The sequence below is a fragment of the Erpetoichthys calabaricus genome, chromosome 16 (genome assembly GCF_900747795.2).
Source record: "Erpetoichthys calabaricus chromosome 16, fErpCal1.3, whole genome shotgun sequence".
Taxonomy (NCBI): domain Eukaryota; kingdom Metazoa; phylum Chordata; class Cladistia; order Polypteriformes; family Polypteridae; genus Erpetoichthys; species Erpetoichthys calabaricus.
In genome coordinates, this window is record NC_041409.2 from 96,322,461 (window position 1) to 96,338,174 (window position 15,714).

The 15,714-nt window shown below is 39.8% G+C and overlaps 1 protein-coding gene across 2 annotated transcripts in view; it reads left to right on the top strand.

Moving 5' to 3' along the window:
- The first annotated feature begins 8,930 nt into the window (after positions 1-8,930).
- LOC114666978 (carcinoembryonic antigen-related cell adhesion molecule 2-like) overlaps positions 8,931-15,714 on the top strand; it is a 35,381-nt gene continuing 28,597 nt past the window's right edge. The window contains exons 1-3 of one of the 2 annotated variants that reach the window (XM_028822035.2): positions 8,931-8,983; positions 10,839-10,871; positions 15,241-15,513. In XM_028822035.2, coding sequence (XP_028677868.1) covers positions 8,953-8,983; positions 10,839-10,871; positions 15,241-15,513 — 337 coding nt within the window. In that variant the 5' untranslated portion in view covers positions 8,931-8,952. Of the gene's footprint in view, positions 8,984-10,719; positions 10,872-15,240; positions 15,514-15,714 lie in introns of those variants that run through there. The other variant, XM_051920039.1, reaches the window with a different exon arrangement.

Below are 15,714 nucleotides of genomic sequence, written 5' to 3' on the forward strand. Positions count from 1 at the left end.
TTTTTATGAGTTTTGATAGAGTTCTTTATTTATTATACTATGGGGCTTTGCCCGCTGCTCGCTTCGCTTGCCAACCCCGCGTTTGTTTTTCCAGATACACACTTTTAAGATTTTTTTTTCTTTGCATTGTTGCTATTTCATTAGTTTCACTTTTATTTCAGAACTTCTTTAAAAAACAATATTTGAAATCTTTCGAGTCCCAACATGCTTAATCTTTGAAATGAGGTCCATGAGACGTGTGTTTAATGACTTTGTACCTTAATTCAGGACAGGTTTCTCAGTTTGGAATTTCAGCACAGACAAAGCGATCGACATCATCAGCAGTTAATCTTTTTTTTTGCAAAGTAACCAATAAATGCGTGTGAGGTAAACCCCGTTTTTGAAATTCTCTGACTTAAACTTCAAAGCCTTACAATATTTATTATATACTTCTGACATATCACCTATGTCCATATATTCGATCTCTATTCGCCTTTTTGTTATTTCTACGAGTAATAATTTCTCTTTGCTTGCGCAAATGTGATGTTTACTTTCTTTGTTTTGACACTTTCGTTTTTTTCTGCTTTCATATTCTGTATCTTGCTCTGCATGTGTTTCGTGCCTACGTTTTTTTGGAGTCTTTTGAATTCCATTGTTTTCATTATCTCTAACCTGCTCTGCATGTGTTTGGCCCCCTTGTTTTTTAACCTCTTTATGACATTTTACTATGTTTTCTACTCTTTGTCTTTTATTTCTGACCTCGCTTTGTCCTGCTTTTTTTTTCAATGACACCTGATCCGTGGTGATTATTTTCCCTTTTTTCGAGTAATAATTTCGATTTGTTTGCACTCCTGCGATCTTTACTTTCTTTTTCTTGATACTTTCTAATTTTCCTGGCTGCTTTCATATTCTTTAACTTTTTCTGCATTTGTATCGCGCCAACATTTATTTTGAGCCTTTCGAATTTCCACTGCTTTCCTAATCTCTAACCTGCTCTGCACGTGTATAGCGCCAACATTTTTGAACGTCTTTATGAAGTTCTATTTTGTCTTTTACTCTTTGTCTTTTAATTCTGAGCCCAATTGGACATGCTTTTGTTTTAATTCTACTTGTTCTGGGCTGATAATTACTTTCCTTATTTTCTGAATTTGCACTTCGATTATTCTTTTTCTTTTTTGCATTATTTTCTCTCCAACGCTTTTGAGTCTCTTTTCTCCACACTGTTCTTTCTTCTTTGCTTAGTCGTCGACGTTTTATCTATAACGTATTGTCCTTATACGCTTTATATGCGCTGAGAGCCCTGGATCTGTGTCTGCTCAATGCCTTTACACGACTGAGTGTTTTGCTGCCTGTGGTCTTATTTGATATTGGTTGTAAGTAGGGAGTGTCTTGCAAGAATCTCGTGTTCTACGTCCCCGCAAGATGGTCCTGGGTCAGTCTCTTCGCACAAAGTCTCATGTTTAAGGTCCCCATGATGACGCTCCGTGGCCAATCTCTTTCGTCTCACTGGTCTTTTAAGTGTCTTCCGTGATCTTCATGTGAAGATCATGTCTCGTCTCCCTCGTCTTTCTCTCCCAGGATTTTTTTTTATAATAGAGAGATATACAGTACATAGACTGCTACTGCAGCCTTCCTGCTACTAAACAGTCCTGCAGTCAGTGTGTTAAACATTAAAACAACTTAGAAAATATAAAACATCTTTAAATGTAGGAAAACATTTCAAAGCCAACTCTGCTAACACTCCAGAACATATCTGAGTTACAGCATTTATTGCTGTGTGTGCAGTTCTTCTCTCCACATTACACAAAAGACACAATTAACTTAGAATCACACCATAGAAGAGGAAAAAAATTCCTGCCTGGAGGAAAAGAGCATGTCCTACTATGACAGAAAAAGAGAAATATCGTACTGTTAATTTTACAAACTTCAGCCGAGTTCAGCTTCACTATCGCAATGCTCTGCATGAGCAGTACACGCCGTCCATGAGTCTGAGTTTAAAGAAGATCGTAACAAATTATTAGACCTGCAGCACAAGTAGTGGACTTACTAAAGTGAAGATTTATATCTCCTTGTCAATTTCTGACCCAGTTAGTCCAGAACAGGGTCACGTGGGGGGAGGGATGCGAGAGCCAATTCCTGCTGGCATAGGACACAAGGCAGGAACAAACTCTGGACAGGGCACCAGTCCATCTCAGGGAAAACAGGCAACACTAAGCACAAAACTGAGGCCAATTTAATATTACCAATTCACCTAACCTGTATGTCCTTGGACTGTGGGAGCAAACCAGAGCACCAGGAGGAATCCCACGTAGACATGGGAAAAACATGCAAACTCCGCACAGGGAGGACCCGGGATGTGAACCCAGGTCTCCTTACTGCGAGGCAGCAGCGCTACCACTGTGCAGATTTACAGCACTATTTATTAGAACAAAGTGAAAGAGAGGTGAGGTTAAATAGATAGATAGATAGATAGATAGATAGATAGATAGATAGATAGATAGATAGATAGATAGATAGATAGATAGATAGATAGATAGATAGATAGATAGATAGATATTAATTTTAGTGTAGTTGGCAGGATAGATAGATAGATGCGAAGCAGGTATAACAGACAATAACTGTATAATTTTAACGTTTACCCCCCTGGTGGAACTGAAGAGTTGCATAGTGTGGTGGAGGAATGATCTCCTCAGTCTGTCACTGGGGCAGGATGGTGACAGCAGTCTGTCGCTGAAGCTGCTCCTCTGTCTGGAGATGATCCTTTTCAGTGGATGCAGTGGATTCTCCATGATTGACAGGAGCCTGCTCAGCGCCCGTCGCTCCGCCACAGATGTCAGACTATCCAGCTCCGTGCCTACAATAGAGCCTGCCTTCCTCACCAGTTTGTCCAGGCGTGAGGCATCCCTCTTCTTTATGCTGCCTCCCCAGCACACCACCACGTAGAAAAGAGTGCTCGCCACAACCGTCTGTTGGAACATCTGCAGCATCTTATTGCAGATATTGAAGGATGCCAGCCTTCTAAGGAAATATAGTCGGCTCTGTCCTCTCTTGCACAGAACATCAGTATTGGCAGTCCAGTCCAGTTTATCATCCAGCTGCACTCCCAGGTATTTATAGGTCTGTATCGTCTGCACACAGTCACCTCTGGTAATCACGGGGTCCATGAAGGGCCTGGGCCTCCTAAAATCTACCACCAGCTCCTTGGTTTTGCTGGTGCTCAGTTGTAGGTGGTTTGAGTTGCACCATTTAACAAAGTCCTTGATGAGGTTCCTATACTCTTCCTCCTGCCCACTCCTGATGCAGCCCACGATTGCAATGTCATCAGCGAACTTTTGCACATGGCAGGACTCTGAGTTGTGTTGGAAGTCCGATGTATATAGGCTCCACAGGACCGGAGAAAGTACAGTCCCCTGCGGCGCTCCTGTATTGCTGACCACAATGTCCATATGTTGACAAGGACCTGACTGGGCTCTCTGCCAACAGATTAGAGTTCCGATGACGGACATGTGGTACAAGCATATGCCAGATGCACATACCAGATGCACATACCAGACATGGCCGTGATACTGGAGACTGTGCCATCATGTCGGAAAAGACTAATCCCACAGACCGTACCATCACTGCCAAAAGGCCAGACATTGTGTTCCATGACAAGAAGAGCAAGTCGTGTGTCTTGATCCCAGATGACAGCAACATCCTGAACAAGGAGGCAGAGAAGATCATCAAATACAAAGACCTAGAGATCGAAGTCAGATGCATGTAGACCAGGAAGACAAGAGTGGCAATAGTAGTTGTAGGTGGGACTGGGTTCCAAGAGCAGCTGGACAAACTCCTGTGTAGAATCAGCACAAAACTTCTTGGCACGGCCCGCATTCTTCGATGAGTCATCAGCTGAACAATAAGCTGAATTCAAAGCCTGAGAGGTCTGGTTGACCTCTGGCAAATACACCAGCATACTGTAGAGCACTGAGAAGAGGTGTAAAATAATAATAGTAACAATAACATATTTTATTTATGTGTAATCATCTGATTTTTTTCTCTTTCCCTGAAAAACACCATGGGTCAAATATGGTACTAATTCTCACTAATGTACCTAAAGTCAGATTAAATGTTCTCAACTGTAGATCACAGCTCGCTATTGATACTTGTCACCCAGCTGAGACAGTATAATCTGTCCTCCAGTGCAGGCAGGTGTGTATTAAGGATTTTTATGGGCTCATTTAATGACTTAAAGCCCTCTTGTCAACCACAGAACAGGTGGCGTACCACAATGAGATTCAGTAAGTAAGGATGAGGCAATTAAAGGACACCAGAAGCTGCTAAGACAAATTGGCTTTCCTTATTGTCCTTAGAAAGTAGAGCCTCTTCTGTGCCTTGTTCACCAGAGAGGAGGTGGTTCTGATTGTCCACATGAGGTTCTTCAAAATATGGGCACCCAAAACTTTAAAACCGGGCACTCGCTCTCCACTCTGTCCCCATTACTGTATAATTGCCGAGGTCTTCCCCCTGATGATCAGTGCTTCAGATCTAAAAATGTTCAGTGGCAGGTTGTTGTTGGATTAGTATTTTGTTACTTTATACCTCGAATTGTGGAATCTTGCATGATTCAAGCAGTGATCAAAACAGAAACACACATTTTCCATAGTGATTTACATGTTTTGTTTTATCTTAACTTGTGCAGTTTGATGAGGCTGCTATAATTATCAGATATTTCAAGACCACAGACTTAGACTTTACAGTCTGATGGGAAGATTCACTGCTCTAATGATGGACAAAGCAGAATAATTTGGTGGCAGAGGTGCAATGATGTGCAGAGACAGCACAAAATTGGCACTGTAATCGTTCTTACAATCTGAAGTCATCCTAAAAACTGATAAGAAACCAGTTTGGCAGCAGAAAATTATCTGGGCTGTCACTTGTCACTTCAAAGTTTTCCTTTGACATTATCAGATCTTTTCGGAGCCATGGTTTTAACAACATTTGAAAATACCACTAAATTTAAACAGCAAACATTTTAGATATTAAAGTGCACCTTGAGTGGAGGTGGATGAAGCTGGGTAAGCAGGACTGGCACATCCAGTGAAAGTTAAGATTTTCTGGAACTTTTTCCACATATAGGACATCCAGTGTCTAAATACGCTCATCTTCAGTATGGCCATTAAAATTGGAACGCCCACTCCAGAAGGGAAGTTCATAAACTAAGTGAAGAGCAAAAAGTGGACAAGGAGGTCAGACATGGGCGGAAATAACATTTCTCCAGAATGCTGGATGAGATGCTTGACCCTCTGATTAAAGTAAGAGAAGGCTTGAATGATCTCATGGATGATGAGGGTAGCAAATAGTCCTGTGCTAGAAGCAGTACGACCGTTTTGCCATTTAAAAATTAAGGTCTTTGAAGACCAGAATGACGTCATTAATATCTCTCCAACTGTTTGGTGGTAGCATATCTTATATATAAACGTCTATGCGTGGAAGTGTGTGTGTGTCTGTCTGTCCAGCCCGGAAGTGAGAGTCTACAACATGAAGCTCGAAGAAAGCGACTCTATTGCCAAAGTGAAACCACTGAGGAAAGAGAAACTTGCTTAGCCGCTAATACACAAGCGAGGCGAGCACATCGGCAAAACGAAACCACTGAGAAAAGAGAACTTCCCTTAGCCGCTATTGCACAATCGATGCGATTGATTGATTGAAGTGCCAGAATCCATAGTTTCTAGGAGCCCGGGCTTTTCACAGCACGGGCTTACACAGCTAGTAATTCCATAATTGTCTTTTAAGCACTACTAAAAGCTTAGTGAAGCAGGGACAATAATAAAATAATGAAAGAAATGATTCTGTGACTTTTCCAGGAACAGCCCTAAGGGCTTAGACTCTCCTTAGCTACACGAATCATTGAACTTATGGTCAGAAGGTAAAGGGATTACTGTTGGGAAGAAGAAGCTGGGCTTGTATAAAGCTATGACCATGTGACACCCCATCCTCTCCACATGCCTGGCAATGGTTCAACTTGTGGCATCAGGTAGTTGTACCGAGGATAAACCAGAGTGATTGAGCGAGACGCAGACAAGATTTTACAAAAATAGACAGTTCTTTATTAAAAATTAGCTGTCCCCAGCGGCTCTGCCCACATAGTAGTGAAACTCAAGCAGACGGTAGGTATGTTCAAACGTCAAACGTTGGTGCTGTATCTGTTCATGTTCAGCTCTGACAGGAGAGCGTCCCCAGCATGCGTAGAAAAACATGTGGCTGTGATATCTCTGCCAATGAGCAGGTACCCTCTAAAACACACAGAGCTCTGATCTCTCTCTCAACAACGTCAAACGTTACTCCTTAACAATCTGTAGATGCTAATGTCTGTTGAACAAACAGGTATCACTAGCTAAGCAGAGGCAAGGTACACTCCAACACATGGTGAGAGGTAGAGCGACTTGAACGGAGGCTGGCGTGTGAGTGAGGATGGCCCTGGATCTAAATCTGTTACAGTCAGACAGACAGATATATATATGTATAAATATATATACGGTTAGGTCCATAAATATTTGGACAGAGACAACTTTTTTCTAATTTTGGCTCTGTACATTACCACAATGAATTTTAAATGAAACAACTCAGATGCAGTTGAAGTGCACACTTTCAGCTTTAATTCAGTGGGGTGAACAAAACGATTGCATAAAAATGTGAGGCAACTAAAGCGTTTTTTAACACAATCCCTTCATTTCAGGGGCTCAAAGGTAATTGGATAAATATTTATGGACCTAACTGTATATATATATATATATATATATATATATATATATATATATATATATATATATATATATATCCATCCATCCATTATCCATCCATCCATTATCCAACCCGCTATATCCTAACTACAGGGTCACGGGGGTCTGCTGGAGCCAATCCCAGCCAACACAGGGCACAAGTCAGGAAATAAACCCCGGTCAGGGTGCCAGCCCACCGCAGGACACACACACACACCAGAACTCTTGAGTGCATCTCCCTTAACTCCTTTTCAAATAGTGCAGAAGGGACCACCAATGAAATTTGACTTCACAAGGACCAGGATGTGTAACTGACACCCACACTTGGCAAGAGTCTCCCTTCAAAGCGTGAAGTGTCCATGTACCCATCAGCCCCAAATCAGTGTCAACATTAAGCTAATTTACAACACTATGACAGGGAAAGTAGTTATATTAAGACATTGAGTGAAATTAATTTAAAACAGAAGATAAAAGCACACTTACAGTGCCCTCCATAATCTTTGGGACAAAGACACATTTTCCTTTATTTAGGGCTCAGCTGCAGAGTTTAAAATTACAAATCAAACAATTCCGACTTGTGATTAAAGTGCACATTGCAGACTTTCATTGAAGAGTTTTTGCATAGAGTTCAGTCTTACCATGTGGAAATGACAATACGTTTTCTTTATGATCCCCCCCATTTCAGGACACCATAATTGCCATCACAGGTATCTGTGATTCCTCAGGTGAGTTTCATTGCTTCATAAGATACCTCGCTTGCTTCTACCCTTTAGAGTCTATAGTCGACGTTGTTCAACATGAGGACAAGACCTGTACCAATGAAAGTCAAAGAAGCCATTATGAGGCTGAAAAACAAGAATAAAACCAATTGAGGCATCAGTAAAACCTCAGGATGACCAAAAGCAACTGTCTGGAATATCATGAAGAAGAAAGAACGCATTGGTGAGCTCAGTAATCACAAAGGGACTGGTAGGATAAGGAAGACCTCCACTGCTGATGATGGAAGAAGCCTCACTATGGTAAAGAAAAATCCACAAATGCCTGTGCAACAGATTAGAAACAGTCTTCAGGAGGCAGATATGGACATGTCGGAGTCGACTATCCACAGAAAACTTCATGAACAGATGCAAGATGCAAACCACATAAACAGTATTTTCAGATTACAGTTGGACCTTCTGGGAAAAGGGTCTTGTGGACAGATAACACAAAGATCAACCTGAATCCAAACCTGAGTTATGGCAAGAGCAAAGTGTGGAGATGAGAAGGAACTGCCCAAGATCCTAAGCAGGACCACCTCATATGTTAAACATGGTGCTGGGGGTGTTACGGCTTGGGCATGTATGGCTGCCACAGGTCCTGGCACACATCTCTTCATTGATGATGGAAGTGCCGACGGGGAATTCTGAGGTGTAGAGAAACATCTGATTAGCTCAAGTTCCAGTAGATGCCCCCAAACTCACTGGACGGTACTTCATCCTACAACAAGATAATGACCCAAATATACTGCTAAGGCAATACAGGAGTTTGTTAAAGCTAAAAAATGGAAAATTCTTGAATGGCCATTAGTCACCTGATTTAAATCCAGTTGAGCAGGTCTTCCATATGTTGAAGAGAAACCTTAAGGGGACAAGCCCCCCAAAACAAGCCGGAAGCTGAAGATGGCTATTTTAGAGGCTTGGCAGAGCATCACCAATGAAGATCCTCAGCACCTGGTGATGTCCATGAATCACAGACGTCAAGCAGTCGTTGCATGCAAGTGATATGCGACAAAGAACTAAATATGACAACAACTTTAAAAGACCGGCCACTGCTGTGTGCAAACATTATGGTGCCTTGAAATGGGGGGTGGAGTAGAAAAAGTGCAGTGTAACCGAAATGTACGCAAATCCCCTTACATGAAAGTCAGCAATGTGCAGTTTAATAACGACATCTGAATTATTTGATTTGTAATTTAAAACTGTGGAGCAGAGGGGAAATCAAAGAAAAAATGGGTCTTTGTCCCAAACATTATGGAGGGAACTGTACATCTTGATGAAATGGTACACATGGTTCAATTCATTTTTTAAAATTGTGACATGTTTGATGTGGAGAGTTTATCACAAAGTGCGGTCTGATCATTTGATCGTTTCCTGAATAAACACAGCTGGAGCGGAAATGTTGCTGTTATTTATCTATGAGCATATTCTCTTCCACTCTCGATGACAAGTATAACATGATGAGACATAAACCTTGGCTGATCTTTTGTAAGTAACGTTTTTAATCTTAACTCTATTGTTAGAAAATGAGTTATACGCAGGGGATTAAATTAAGTAATGGTACTGATGTTAAATGTGACAGTGAGTTCTAATGTGTAAGACGCAGGGTAACAAAGCAAACATATATTGAATTGTAATGGATCACCGTACCAATGGCTGTACTGTGGCTGATGATGCTCTGTGACTTTCGGATTGCGAGGTGAGTTGACAGAAAGCTGTTCTTTTAAATGGAGGAGGAGTGCAATCCTAAGTTTTTGCAGGTCCTATGTAGCCTTCTTGACAGAAAACCAGTTAACACTAGAATTACCAGAGCCTACGAAAAAACTCGTAGATCCGGCCCACCTTAAATCCCATCGCACCTCTCCGTCAGCGTCTTTTGTCCTGTAAATGTGCCGATAAAGACAAGCAGCAAGCAGCCTGCTATTCCATCCCCCCACCGCCGCAGAACGTGCACAATGTTCTCCCAGCTCATGCCTTGATTATCTGGGAGTGAAGTGCTGGAGTTTTAGAGTGGAAATAATAGATTGTTATTTAGAACAAATGCATTTCATGTGTGTTCCGTTTCTACAATAATCTGTGTAAACATATAGGTATATATGATATTTGGAATTATTCATTTTATGACCTTTATAGTACATTTCAGAAATCATTGTGGCACGGATGCAACATTATTCATATAATTCATATTCATTCACATAACATCTTGTGGTTGTAATCAGTGACCGCGTGTTTTTTTTTTTTCCTGATCTTGCTAGTCTCCATGTTGCTGTATGGTGCTGTTTCTTTAGTACTCCAGGACATGCAGAGGAAAGAACAGTACAGAGAGGTCAGTTCAGCACTATATGCAATCATCAGATTCAAATGTTAACAGTTCATACACACGCAAGGGCCGTCCTTCCTACATTTACGACATGTGTACCTGTTGCAATGCGCCAGACAGTTTTCAAGAGCCATTAAGAAGGCTAACAGAATGTCAGGTTATATAGCGCCTTGATGAGTGCAGTACAAGTCCAAGGAGGGTCTGCTGATGCTTTATAACGCACTGGTGATGCCTCATTTGGACTACTGTATGCAGTTTTGGTCTCCAGGCTACAAAAAGGACATAGCAGTGCTAGAAAAATTCCAGAGGAGAGCAACAAGGCTGATTCCAGGGCTACAGGGGATAATAATTAATTAATAATAATAATAATAATTAATTGCATTTTTATAGTGCTTTTCTCAGTACTCAAAGCGCTATCCACACAGGGAGGAACCAGGAAGCAAACCCACAATTTTCCATAGTCTCCTTACTGCAAAGCAGCACTACCACTGTGCCATCTGTGAGGACTGTGAGGATGAGTTATGAGGACAGAATAAAAGAGTTGAGTCACTTCAGTTTAAGGAAAAGGAGATGAAGAGGAGACCTGATCGAAGTGTTTAAAATTATGAAGGGACTTAGACCAGTGGGTCGAGACTGTGACTTTAAAATGAGTTTATGAAGAACACAGGGACACAGTTGGAAACTTGTTAAAGGTAAATTTTGCACAAACATTAGGAAGTTTTTCTTTAACCAAATTTACATGGAATAAGTGACTAAGTATTGTGTTATACAGTCGGAGTTTAGGGACTTTCAAAATTCAACTTGATGTTATTTTGGAAGATTTAAGTGGATAGGATTGGCGAGCTTTGTTGAGCTGAAAGGCCTGTTCCCATCCAGATTCTTGTAATGTTCTAATGATAGTGGGACTTTGGGGACCTTAAAACTTGACTTCATGTTATTTTGGCACGGCTTTGTTGAGCTGAATGGCCTGTTCTTGTCAAAATTGTTTTAATGTTCTAAAATTTCTACCATTTTGTATTTCAGGGCTGATAGCAGTGACTTCCCCAGAGTTTGCAGGTAAGGAAGTGGCACTTCAAGTCTGCAGTGGCATTTTATGCTTCCGGTTTGGCTTTCATATTTATCTTTCTTATCATTGTTTTAAATCCAGCAAGTCAGCAATCTTCATACAGCAAGTTTGCAGGCAATTAAATGGTAGGACACTGTAGATTCTTAATGAGAAACAGAAAGTAAAATAAAATGGAAAACGATAAAGTCTTTAAAAAATAATCCTAATTAGAACTCAATGTAATAATCTCCTTAAGTCCATCGATTTATTGGTTATGATCAACTATCCTGGACTATAAAGGAGCTCTTCCTTTGAGCAATGCTTGCCTTCTTTGAGCACTTGGAAAAACCAAAATTCAACTTTCTGGTTATTTGAAGAACACACTTTTACAATTCTTAAAGAAATGTAAAAAAAACTATTTAATACACCAACAAAACATATTTTTAAGTAAGTAAGAATCAATTACTTTTAAGTACTAACTTTGGTAAGTAAGACAACAAACATCAAAAAAATCTTTCTTTTATACCGACTCTATTTGACTTGAAATACTTTATTAATCCCTGAAAGGAAATCGTCTTTTCGCATGACTTTTGGGATTCATAGCGCAGGGTTGGCCTTTATACAGCACTACTGGAGCAATTTTTAGATTACGGGTCGTGCTCAAGGATCTCTTCTGGCAGTAATGGGACTTGAACCAGCAGCCTCCAGATGCAAGCAAGGGACCTTAACCACAGAGCCACCACATCTCCCCCTTTTGTTGGAAACCTAGTTCATATTACTTTCCAGTATTTCCTAAAAATGACATTTGCCATCTTTCCTAACTCAATAAAAAGTATACCCTTTAATACAACCATTATTTAATTCCACAGTTTCTTCTTCAGCAATTGGGTGGCATTGGAACGGCAGGGTCTCTGTTTTTGAGTTATCCTACACACAGTGCTTTCTGAAGGTCTTAATCCCCCAATATGCAGTTTCTGCTCTGACTAGGGTGACCATACATCCTATTTTGACACCCATGTACTTTACCACCACCATAAAGCTCCACTGAATTGATTCGTTCATGCTCACAAATCGGTTTATATGATTGACTGAAAAGTTATTCTAAAAGAACAAATTGTTTGCCAATTGCCTATCACTATTTTCATTTATCTTTGATAAATTGTCTTCTTCTTGTCTTTATCCCTCTCCTTAGTTTAACTATTTGCCACACTAGAAGAGTTTAGTGCTAGGACCTTTAACCCGAGTCTATTTAGTCTCACAGGTACAAATGTGTTTATCAAATAAGAATACATGCCAGGGGACAACACGTTAAAATGTTTGTAGTGAATAGCAGAGAACTCCACTGCTGCAAAGTCTACACACATGGGGTATCTTCCTAAAACACCTCCTCTCAATTCCTCCAGTCCATGCACTTTAGACCACCAGGGTTTCAGAGAGAGAGAGCAAATGAAACTGAACAGAAGACTTGATAATGAGAGAGAATAAAAAGTTACAATTGCTGTTATCATTTCCGGTGCTCTGAAGCTTAATGATTAATTTGTACATTGTAATGGTTGTAATAACAGTGGAGACCAACAGACACACACACACACACGTAGACGTCTGCAGCTACTTGACTCCACATGCTTGAGATATGCTGCTGTCTGCTATTAGATCTTTCTGTCATTTTGACTATGGTATTATTATATGGCGTCACACAAGCAAATGGAATTTAGATAAGCATTGTAGTCCAGGTATATACTATGTGATAAACCACTGCATCTACATTCTCCCATGGCATGTTTGCATTTCCAATTAGACAGTAATATTAAATTCATTTAGTTATCTGTTTAGATGTGCAGTCAGACGGTAGTTGTGCAGCCTCGCTGTACAGAAAAGATGGTGCAGCTTATGCCACTTGGGAGAACTGGTGTCGGTCCTTCAGGTCTACTCTAAGATCTAAGTGCCTTTTTCATAAAATAAAGGCTTTTTGTTGGACTGAGCTGCTGGCGTTGTCTATTTGTGTTGGGTTATGGCAGCTGTACATGCCCTGATCTTCACAATATTTAACTGAAGAAGAAAAACTCCAAAGTGAGTGTTTGCATTATATGTTCAAGGCTTACACATTCATACTTTGTCGATAATGGCCTTCATTCTTTTGGGTATGCAAGTATGTTAGTTTTGTACATTGTTCAGCAGTGATCCTTCCCTATTCTTCTTGGCAGAATTTCTAGAGATTCTCTAGGTTGGTGGGCTGGTGGTTCTGGACAGTAGTTTTCAAATAGTGCCACAGACTCTCAATAAGATTAAGATCAGGAGCTTTGACTTGGCCATTCCAAAACATTCACCTTACTGTTTTTGAGCCATTTCAGTGTCACTTTGGCCTTATGCTTACGGTCACTGTCATGTTGAAAGAATCTTCTCCTGAGCCGTAGGTTCACAGCGGACTGGAACAAGTTTTCCTGCAATATTGTGTGGTATTTATGTTCATCCACTGCCCCTTCAACTCTGGCAAGATTCCCAGTGCCAGCACATGAAAAACATCCTCATAACATGATTCGGAAACCAACAAATTTCACTGTTAATTTCCTCCAATCTCCTAACAGCAATGTTTCCTTACAGTTGCAAGAAAAGGTCATTTAAACCTTTGGATTTATGGCTAATAAAATGTGTCTGATCATCATCTAAGTCACAATTATAGTCAAACAGAATCAGACTAAGCTAATAGCACACAAACAGTTAGACATCTCGGGTCTTCATTGAGCACAATGAGTGATCATTAACAATGCAGGATGGAAAATGTAAGGGAACCTCTATGTTAATGACTTTAGAGAAAAATACTTCAGTTAAGGAGATGAAATCTCTCTAAGACCATACCATGAATAACGCACCTGTTTTGTCTTGGTAGAGTAATATATATTGCTCTACTTTCCCCTATTGTATTATTAATATGTGGCCTTAGAATTCCTAATCTCACAGATTTACCACTGTTTATAAGGTATTATTGTATATAACTTATCCCCACCTTCCCTTCTATATCTATAACCTCAGGCAATTAGATGTAGTAAAAAGACAAGCAGAAGTTAAGTTATACATAAAATAATGTATTATTGATAATAATCATAAATAATAATAATATGCAAAGTACATTTGAATATTGGCAACCATACAACCTGATTAAATGGTGATATGTAGTTCAGGCGGCACACAGACTTGTAGTTACTTAAATGTCTCTAGTTAAGGCATCATTGGTGCTCAGCTTTCAGCCACATGTCTGTTCAAAATGGCTGCTGAGCTGTGCTCTTCATTGTGTTGTCTTCATCATCACAGGTTAGCAAGAGATGTTTCTTTCAGATGTTGGTTAGTACAAGAGAGATCTATATCATCACAGGTTAGCAAGAGAGAGATTGTGAGGTTAAACATGTACATTTATAGATGTTCTGTCCAACCCCTACAACCAATAGGACATTATGGTACTTAAAGGCTTCTGAGACAAGCCAATTCCAAACAGCCATACCTCAGAACAATGGGGGAATAGAACATCTTAACACCTGCCCCCAAACCATATGTTAAAGTACACCTCAGCCTACTTGTGGGGGATAGAAATGACTTTAGCAAAGAAACACTCGGCAAACTGGTTTAAGACATATCCCCTAAATCCTGTCGTAAAATTCAAACAGACCCATTCCTAATTGGGTAAACTCTAAATTACATTGCTTTGCCTAACTATCTATCTATCTATCTAAATTACAAATAAAGACATACAAAATATTTATCAAGTTATATGTAAAATCTCACATCACAACAGCACCCAAAGTTGGTCATAAAAGTATCGTACAAACAGCACAATTGTTGACACTGCAAAATTCTTTACTAATTTTTATTTTATATCCTGTAAAATATTGAATTATGCTACAATGATAATCATCTATTTATGTTTTGTCAATTTTTGAAACTGTATGAAGATTGCTTGCAACTTTCTGGCTGTTAAATAATTCTTGAGTCACGTGAAAACACCTCACAGCTGCAGTCCTGTCCTTCACAAAGGTACAAGTCACAGCCAGTTTTCATCGTGCTTCTCTTTGGTTCTGATAGATAGATAGATAGATAGATAGATAGATAGATAGATAGATAGATAGATAGATAGATAGATAGATAGATAGATAGATAGATAGATAGGTAAGGCACTATATGATAGATAGATAGATAGATAGATAGATAGATAGATAGATAGATAGATAGATAGATAGATAGATAGATAGATACTTTATTAATCCCAATGAGAAATTCACAAATTCTGAAACCTTAGTAAACATCTTGAGCTCCTCAAGAGGCAGCCATTATCTCACATTTATGATCTTGACAGACGCACTAACCTTCTTCTTTGCTCTCTCTCATCAGCTATGACTGTGACACTGATGGCATCTCCTGGAGAAACTATAAGTGTAGGAGAAAGTCTGACACTTACCTGTGCATTAACTGGAAATGTAAGCTCTGAGTCGCACTTTACTTTCATCTTTATAAGGAACAACACAACAGTGAGGAAGAACAATGAATCTCCAGTGTTGATCATAAACAACTTTAGTAAAAGCCATGCTGGGAAATACAGATGTGCTGTGAAGCATTCAGAAAATGGAGGGTACTACAGTAACGAAGTGAGGATTAAAGTGAAAGGTACAACTTGATTAGAAGTTTTAATAGGAAATGGTGGACAGAGATACCTACAAATCATTTACATCTGGCCACATACTGTAATGTTTTTAGCAGGTGTGGAAAGGGAGTTGTATTAGAAACACTGGCAACTTATCTCACAAATGATTCTGTATCTTTTTGTTGTAATTCAATTCATTCTGACAGAGAGCTTTTTAGCTCAGT